At 33.3% G+C, this 10,000-nt stretch overlaps 1 protein-coding gene across 1 annotated transcript in view; it reads right to left on the bottom strand.

Annotated features, from left to right (window-relative positions):
* Nucleotides 1-9,164: 9,164 nt before the first annotated feature.
* LOC119573904 overlaps nucleotides 9,165-10,000 on the bottom strand; it is a 3,048-nt gene continuing 2,212 nt past the window's right edge. Inside the window, exons 4-5 of the mRNA XM_037921007.1 lie at nucleotides 9,641-9,791; nucleotides 9,165-9,345 (exon numbers count right to left, since the gene is read on the bottom strand). Of these exons, the coding sequence (XP_037776935.1) occupies nucleotides 9,165-9,345; nucleotides 9,641-9,791 (332 nt within the window). The remainder of the gene's footprint in view (nucleotides 9,346-9,640; nucleotides 9,792-10,000) is intronic.

The raw sequence follows: 10,000 nt of genomic DNA, 5'->3' as shown, positions 1-10,000 counted from the left end.
AAAAATAGAATTGGAATATTTATATATATTCTTTGTCTATGTTCCAATCTATTTTGGGAAATATTTGTTTTTCTCTTTTTCGTGTGGTATTTACTACTCTGTTTTGATATCTGTAAAAACTCTCTAAAAAAATCAATATTAATAACCATACATAGAAAAAATCTCTAGAGGGGATTTTTAGCCCAAATGCAGTTTGGTCTCCATAAGGTTTTTAGCAAGTTACTTTCATGAAGTTTTTGTTTTCTATATATCACAATTACAAACTTTGGAAGTGATAGAAAAATAACTAGCAATACTGATAATCTTCAATCATAGTTTTCTCAGAATCTTTCTTTTTAATTTGCTGCATAAGGTCTTACTGAATTAAAAATCTGATTATCCATTTGGATTGATACTATGTTTCATTCTATGACAGGAATGTTTAAAGTTTGATTCTATTCATTTCTAGAATAAATGATTCACAAAACAATTTTTTTTTTTTTTTTTTTTTTTTTTTAAAAAAAACTCAGAAATTCCTCAAATTACCAGCAAAGTTGTTGCCCCTTTTTATAAATTTTATATTAACTTTCCCTGATTTTCTTTGATATGTGACTGTTTGCTATTTCTGAAACAGTGAGGGATGCAAAAAGGGGAAGGAGTTTTCCCCCAAAAAGGAAATCCCAAAATATAACATATATTTAAAAACATACAATTTATAAAGAGGCAAATCTGTCAGATGGAATTTTTTTTTATGCATTCAATGTTTTTTCCCTTAAGCATCTCTTTATCATAATGTACATTTTTTTTCTCCAGAAAGTGCAGGTTCCATTAATCAAAATTGCAAAAAAATTAAAATTCTTCCAAAATCAGACTGTTTCTGGTAGGTATCTCAACTCAGCACACAAAAGAGAAGCATATATTTCTAGGGGTGTATTTTGGTTTAACCTAGGACTATTCTGACGCATTTAAATTTTTCTCTATGTTATGGTCCATCTTCATATAAAACCTGTTTCAAGAAAAGCATATCCAAAAATCGTTTTTGACATGCAGCCTAAAAAAATTATCCCGTTGCATCATGATCTTAATTTACTTTTCTGATGAACTATATAAAACTGACTCATCTTGTGTTTATTTTATTCTCCGAGAGAAAAGCACCCCAGGGGGACTGGCAAATTTTAATCCATCATTCTGTAAATATTTAGGTAATTATTTCTTATTGCAATAAAAGAAAAGAGATTCAATACAGGGAAAATATTTTGCCAAAAGACTGATTATATATTTCACAAAAAAATTTTTTTTTTCTACATTCAAAATGCCCCTACCTCAATGCTGCCATATATTTTTTTTAACTCTACCACTAAAAATATTTAGCTTGTTGCATGTGTGTGTGTGTGTGTGTGTCTGTGTGTGTGTTGTTTTGTTGGTTTTGTGTTGGTGTGGTGTGTGTGTGGTTGGGTGTGTGTTGTTTGTGTGGTGTTGTGTGTGTTTGTTTGTGTGTGTGTGGTTTTTTGGGGTATATGTTTTTTTTTGTTGTTAAAGTTTGTGTTTGTGTGTGTAATGTTTGTGCTTGGGGTGTATATTTTTTTTTTGTGTGTGTATTTTTTTGTGTTTGTGGTGTGTTTTTTTGTGTTTTGTTTTTGTTTTTTGTGGTTGTGTGTGTGGTTTTTGTGTGTGTGTTTTGTGTGGTGTGTTGTGGTGTGTGTGTTTGTGTGGTTGTGTGTGTAAGCTGAGTGGAGGGGCAGTGTGAAGTGAGATGTGAGGTATGTGTATGGTGAAAGTGGGTGCTGCGGCGTGAGGGGTGCGTCTCTGCGTCGTGCGTGCGTCGTGCGTGCGTGCGTGCGTGCGTGCTCGTGCGTGCGTGCGTGCGTGCGTGCGTGCGTGCGTGCGTGCATGCGTGTGTGTAGGTGGATGTGGGGGGGTGGGGGTGGGGGGGTAGGGGGGTGGGGGGGTGTGTGTGTGTGTGTTTGTGTGTGTGTGTGTGTGTGTGTGGGTGTGGGTGTGTATGTGGGTGGGTGTGGGTGTGTTGGTGTGGTGGTGTGGGGGGGGGGGGTCATATGCACATGTGCCTGTGTGCCTGAGCCTGTGAGCCAGTGAGCCTGGGAGCTATGAGCCTGGAAGCCTGTAAGTTTGTGGGGTGGGTGAGTGAGTGAGTGAGTGAGTGAGTGAGTGAGTGAGTGAGTGAGTGAGTGAGTGAGTGAGTGAGTGAGTGAGTGAGTGAGTGAGTGAGTGAGTGAGTGAGTGAGCTAGTGACTGAATGAGTGAGTATGTGCATGTTAGTGTGTTACTTTTGTTTCCAGTTTCACTAATAATAACTTACTGAAAACACCAGCATGTTCCACATCAGCCCCTAAATCAAGTAAGGCCTGAACAGCCTCTTTATGGCCCCACAGAGATGCTCGATGTAGAGGTGTCCATCCTCCATATGCTTCCGCCTCAGTGTTAGCACCAGCACAAACCAAAATCTTTATTATTTCTACATGTCCATGGTAACCGGCATCATGAAGAGGAAGCCAACCTGAAGGAATCAGAATGTTGCATATATATATACATATATATATATACATATATATATATATATACATATATATATATATATATATATATATATATATATATATATATATACATATATATATATATATATATTATATAATATATATATTACATATATATATATATATATATATATATTTATATATACATATCTATATATTATATTCTTTTATCTATATATTATTGTTATATATTAAAATATATATTTTATATTCTGTTATATATTCATTTTATATTGTATATATCTCTATATTATATATATCTATTATTATTATACTATTCTATCTTGTATCTATATTATGTATATATATATATCTATTTCTTTTATTTATATCTATATATTGTTATTATTATATATAATATATTATATTTTTATTATATCTATATTATAATATTTATATTATACTATTATTTATTCAAATTTTATCATTTTATATTAGATTATATAAAATTTTTATATATTATATATATTATCTTATGTTATATCTATATTTTTATTATTATATATATATATATATATTATTATATATATATATATATTATGCAACCAAATAAATCTGCAAAACTTAGCCTATATATCTATTTGGATTTATCTCTAAACAATAGAATATAATTTTAAATCTCGACTTGATAGAATAACAGGAATGTTTGCCTGGATCAAAAAAGCTGGAAAAAATAGGCTATGACAAAAAAGGAATAGAAATGCAAAGTTAAATCAGGAAAATTTCTAAGCTATTTACTTTATCTAATTACTGAAGATTACCTTTTTGCAGATAGTAACAAATCTGGAATGTTTAGATACTAAGAGGATAAATATGTATGATAATAAAGTCACTCATTAAATTCTGCAACAAACTACATTTTATAGGACAATAAAGCACATGCTATACTGCAAAAAGCAACAAAAAAAACTTCCTGCCTATTTTGTAAATTCATTGTACTTAATTCCTTTAGAATACAATAACTGTAAAAGATAAGGAGTGTCCATAAAAGAAAACTATATTTGAAGAGTCATATTAAAGAGACTTTCAAAGGTATTACCATCCTTGTCTGGAGCCTCTAATCTGCACCCCCTCTAAAAGCAAAGACACTACTGCTGTATGGGCCACCCACGAACAGCCAGATGTAACGGACGGTTCCTGAGAGTTAAGTTTTTATATTATGACAAGTCTCTTTTATCCAGGGCATCATTAATACTACAACAATGAGAAGATAACAACTGCAACAACTTTACTAAAAATAATATCAATAACTTTAAATCATATCAAAAATTATTAATAACATGCTTATAGAAATCAATATTGATCATAACAATAATAATAATGATTTTAACAATATTATTAATAAAAAATAAAAACAACAACACAACAATATAACAATAAAAATAATATTACCATTATTATCATCATTATTTGTATTTCAACATCCTCATCATCATTATCATCATCATCATCATCCTTTTTTTTATTATCGCTATCATTATTATTACCATTTTTGCTACTATAACATGATATTATTATCATTACTATTATTACTAGCATTTTTTATTATTATCATTATTAGCATTATTACTTTTTATTATTGTTGTTATTACTATTATCATTATTATCATTATTATTATTATCATCATTAACATCATTACTATAACCATTATCATTATAATTTATACAAGCAAATGAAAAGAATTTTAGATTATAATGTAAAACACAATTTTTCTTTAAAAATCAATTTACATTTCTCTAAACAAATTAATCTTTACCATTGTCATTCTGACTAATAGCCTCTATGTCAGCTTTTTTCATAGAGTAATTTTCTAACAACTTCAATATTTCCAGCAGCAGCTCCTTCATGTAGGGAGTGCGACTACTGTTTCCAGTGTCATTCACAGAAACTCCTGCTTCTATCAGTGGAAGATAAGATGATGATGACCACAAATAGCTGCTAAAGTGAGGAGATTCCTCCACCTGCATCTTATCCCCGTCTGGAAGGATAAACCCTTTTGGGTTGCTCCATTCTTTATAGCTTCTAAGAGAGAGAGTTCTTCCCCCTCACGGACATATATAATCTGAGAGTAAGTATTGGTAAACACTACATCAATCATCATCAACATTAATATACATAAATGACCATGTTCATGTTTGACAAAGGTATAAAAGGTATGAATGAGAATGTTATCTTCATAATACGAAATATGTATTTGACCGGTTTTGATTATTTCAGACGAAGATTAAATTTAACACGGTCAATACATCTCATGTTGTGAAGATACTAATTCTCATTCATACCTTTTATATAATACAATACAATATGAATACTTTACCTAATTATAGTTATAACTTTTGTACAAATAATATATTTTTATTTTTCGATGAAAAAAATTTACTTTTTCCATTAACTCCTTTTGAAAACTTACCTCTGCTGCGTGATATCCATTGAAATGTTCTTTCCCTCTCTTTAAACATCAGAAGAAACGTGCCCACAGATTCATGCATTCTGATGGATAAATTATTTGACTGTAACATTATCATAGCTTAAAAGTAGTAACATTAAAGGTAGCCTGTAAGAGGGAAAAGCACTAAAAAGAATTCAGATGTTGACAGAATAATGACAATGAATAAGTATAATATAGCAAGAGTATTAAAATAAAATGAAGCAAAAATGGAAATATCATGCCCGCAGGATCTGTTCAAAATAAAAATTTCACATTAACCTTATTATGGTGAAACATACTGTTATCTTTTCTAGTATTGATCTTATCTAGGAACTTGCAAAATCTTGATGTTATCTAGCACTGAACATGCTACTGTGTCCTTTCCTTCCCATAGTTATATTACTTTCCACTATTCATTATTCCATGGCACTGCCAAATTTTTAATATTTTGCATGCCAAATTTTGAAAATTTTGCATGCCAAAATTAGAATATTTTGCATGCCAAATTAAATATTTTTCCCTGGTGGAAGCAAACGGTGGCCAAGAGTATTTGAAAGAGGGTAACAGGGAAAGGGCCATTTTGTGGGACTATTCATCTTTTTCTTTTTTTTTGTTGGGGATATGATTTTGTTTGTCTGCCATAATTCTATTATCCCTTTCTTGCTTTGGCGATTTGAGCACAAAATTCATTCAACTACCGAAGTTGCTGTGACTGGGCGTTACCCAAAGGGGAGGGCTGATGGGGAGCTGTGCCCCCCCCACACCCTTCGGGAAGCCCTTGTCTTCCCCTTGGTATGCACGGCGAGAGACAAAAGAGCTGAACTCGGGAACATTGGGGTGGACTTAGGCTATGGGGTTTGCTTTCCGTTCGTGTCTGCAGATTATTAATTGTTTGGTCCCTACCAGAATATCATCTTTAATTAATCTACCTTAGTGCATCCATACCGTAAAATTAACCGTATTATCTTTGCGCTTACCCTCCTCTTTTGATCGGGCGAAAATGTACTTGTGTGTTGGTGATTTTTGCCTGAATTTAACTGGTCCGAACAACGTTGCATATCGAATATTCATCATTACCAAATTGCTGATTATTGAGTGGTTACCATCGCTACTCTGTTACTCTGTCACCAAGCATTATCAACCTGTAAAGTGTAAGGTGGTCTCGATAAAGAAGTATTAATGCCGCTGGGAGAGGTGATCCTGTCTGCCATTACTTACTTACATTCCGCTACATTGTCGTCAATCCGCGTTATTCCTCATGGGTGAGATTATTATTATACAACTCTAACCCTTTATACAATTCTTATTTGACTGCTAAGCGCAGAAAGTACTTTACCCTGACAAGCCTGGCAGGCAATACGTTTTCTCGAGTAATTGAGCAATTTCCTGTTCTGGTTAAAGTACGTATTGGCATCATAGTCTTTGCCATATTGTAAGTCACATTTTTAAAATCTTCCTTTTATTATTAATTACTAGATTTCATTTCAAAATCTGGTTTTTGCTTTCGTGTATCACCATTCAGTGCAATTTAGTATCTTTATCTCCCCATTAATTCCAGTTGCGCCCACTGAATATTTGGTCGGAATGAAGTATACTATTCCTTATAAAAACCATATCGCATGATCTTTATATTACCATTCCTCAAAAGGCTTTCGGGATATTGTTTTTCACTGACTAAATTTCTACTTTTTTAGAAACATTTTTTTCCCACAACGGGTTTTATCATGACCATCCCGCTGTTTGTGTCCTTGCGCGCGCACGCGCTTGTACTGTGTGTGCTGCGTGGTGTGTGTTGCTGTGGGTGGTGGCGGTGTGTTGTGCGTGTGTGTGTGGTGGGGTGTGTGTGTGTGTGGCGTGTTTTGGGGTTGTGTGTGTGTGTTGTGGTTTTGTGTGTGTGTGTGTTGTGTGTGTTGTTGTGTGTGTGTGTGTGTTTTTGTGCATAAAATATTTTTGTTGTTTTATTATTATATTAACATATTTTTTTTTTTTTTTTTTTGTTATTTTTTAAATATATTATCACTGTAATTTATATCAACTTTTGTTTATATTAGATGGTACATTCTTTTATATCATGAAGAGGGTCATTTACAAAACATATATAAAACAAAGCACCGACTTTCATTCCTCATCAAGAAACCCGGGATTCATAAAGCTCCCCACTACCTTTCCCCACTATACATTATTTCGGGAAACGTTTAGGATGGTCTGTACCGCCCGGCAGCTTTACCGTAGTTCTTGTTGATGTATTCTTAATAAATGCAGAAATCACTATCTGGTAATGATCCTCATCCCGAAATATACTTCTGAAGAACATTTATTTTGCTCATATATATACAGGTCTATATAAGTGTGTGTGTGTATATATTATATATATATATATATATATATATATATATATATATATATGTATATATTATATATATATGTATTATTCTGTATATATATATATATATATATATATATGTTATATATATATATATATATATATATATATTATATATATATATATATATAATATATATATATATATATATATATATATATACCTATCTATCCATTTGTCTATCTATTACCGTCAACTTTGGCCATAAACATAAACGGCGCCTAGACCGATCCTTTAGGTATTCCGCTAGTTACTCGTCGCGATGTAGTGCTTCCCTCTTATTATGGTGATAATCTGTCTTTCATGAAGAAAGTCCTTCACCCCATCGAAGACTTTGCCTTTAACTCCACCTAGGTGTCCTAATTTCCATAATAGTCTTCTATGAGACACCTTATCAAATGCATTCTTAAAGTCTAAGTATACACAATCCCCCAGCCGTCTTTTTCTTGCAATATTTGAGAAACAGATTTGCTGCGCATGACCTTCCTTCCCTAAAGCCAAATTGTTTATTTGATATCATATAGTGTTTTTCAAGTACTTCAACGTGTTTTGTGCGTGCGTGCGTGCGTGTGTGTGTGTGGTGTGTGTGTGTGTGTGTGTGTGTGTGTGTGTGTGTGTGTGTGTGTGTGTGTGTGTGTGTGTGTGTGTGTGTGATATATATATATATATATATATATATATATATATATATATATTATATATATATATAATATATATATATATGAGCAATGTAGTTTTTCGTGAATATGTAACGGGATGAGTTCCATTAACATATGTTAATTATTGCAATATCTGAGATATGTAATACAGCATACAGCTTGAAAGTAAACAAACATAAAAATAGTAAAATATATAAATATAAGATTTTCATTAATATAAATGTGTTATTTCCAATTTTCAGTTATTCATTTTTTCTTCACTTCTCCAATCTTTAGAGATATATTAAAATATACATTTACAAGGTCATTTTGATTTTGTTTTTGTTTTTTATAGAAAACGCGTAGAAATAAAGATTTCAGGGGGCATACTTTATTGTGCTGAAAAACTGAAACATTGGTTGTTAACCTTTAACCTTCCAGATTTTAAAGAAAAATAACGATAAGTTTTTTTTATTGAGTATGAATTAGTCACATTATTATATTTAAAAAATATCATCATTTGATCATGCTCTCGTTAAGAAGAATAATACATATATTTAGAGAAATTCCAGCTTTTTCCCAAGGGTTCGCGCCCCCTTTGAAATTACGGATGCCCCTCTAAGAGGGGCGGGGCAAGTCAAGAACTACTGCTCTAAAAGCTTTAGGGGAGAGCTTTAGATACCGGGAGGTGAGGGTGTTCAAAACGTTTCTAATAATGAGATAAATTGCAGTATCCAGCATTCATAGAAAAAATATATATTATCGGTTTACCGTAATTCGTCGTTTTGATTCATTTCTTTATTTGCTTCAATCTGTTCCATCATTTAGAAATTCATATATATTTGCACAAAATCGTTCATTGCCTGCAAAAACTATCTATCTCTTAGGTATTTATTGCAGACTGAAAGAACTAAAAATACACCTCAGACTTCCCTCAAATCGCATTTTTGTCAAACTTTTTTTTTCCCCGCTTCATTTCGCTTTTCTATCGCGTGTCCTTGTATGTATTAATTTCTGTGTACTTACACATTATGCGAGATGTGTATAATTTTTTAGCTTGATATTATCACGTAAGCAGAAATAATTTTCTATTATCAGTATTGTTGCCATACATCCTATATCGTCTACATGGACGATTTCAGTGGCTTTTACTATGCGGTTTAAGTTAACCTGTACAATATTAATTCGGCAGAAACACGGTCCCTGCCAACGACCAGCCGATTCCAGCGACGTAGAAGGAACTTTGCATCATAGTGATGTCCATCTTCTTGACTCCATCACCTCTCGAGCGGTCACACGTCGAGACGTAGTAGCGGGACTTGATTTTCTCAAGGATACCATAATATCGAAGCCACTTTAGTCTGCAAATGCAGATAAAGGTTTACTAGATGCTTATCTCTCTCTCTCTCTCTCTCTCCTCTCCTCTCCTCTCTCTCTCGTCTCCTCTCCTCTCCTCTCTCTCTCTCGTCTCCTCTCCTCTCTCTCCTCTCTCTCTCTCTCTCTCTCTCTCTCTCTCTCTCTGACTCTGTATGCCTGTGTCTCTTTTTCACTCATGCAGCTTTTTTGAAGCTTCATTTGGAAAGAGCTTCAGATATATACTGACTAGATATTCATATATCTTCAAGCTTTTTGAGAACCCCAAAAGATTTTACTTACGATCTCGATATCTGGCTGTGGACTGGTGAGTTTCGCGGGAAGGGCCAGGCATCCAGACCCCCAGTCACACTGTCTCTGGAAACATAGAACTTGCATCGACTTATCCGGTTCTCGAAGTTGAGGGCGCGGCCGTACGTCGAACTGTACGAGTCTGAGAGTTACGAGAAATACCTTAAGTGTCCATTTCTGCACGGATCTATAATACGTGTAAAATAGTTTTGGTTATAATGACTTGACTGAATTACTATTACATATTTAAACGTCTCCCTGCAGTGAGTATATAAGTGAGGATGTGCCTGTGTCTGCCTGTATATAAATACATACAGTTATTTATACATAAGCATATACATACATAACTAT

This window comes from Penaeus monodon, chromosome 6 (assembly GCF_015228065.2).
Source record: "Penaeus monodon isolate SGIC_2016 chromosome 6, NSTDA_Pmon_1, whole genome shotgun sequence".
Taxonomy (NCBI): domain Eukaryota; kingdom Metazoa; phylum Arthropoda; class Malacostraca; order Decapoda; family Penaeidae; genus Penaeus; species Penaeus monodon.
Note: the sequence above shows the minus strand (reverse complement) of the source record. Positions and strands in the feature narration are given on the sequence as shown.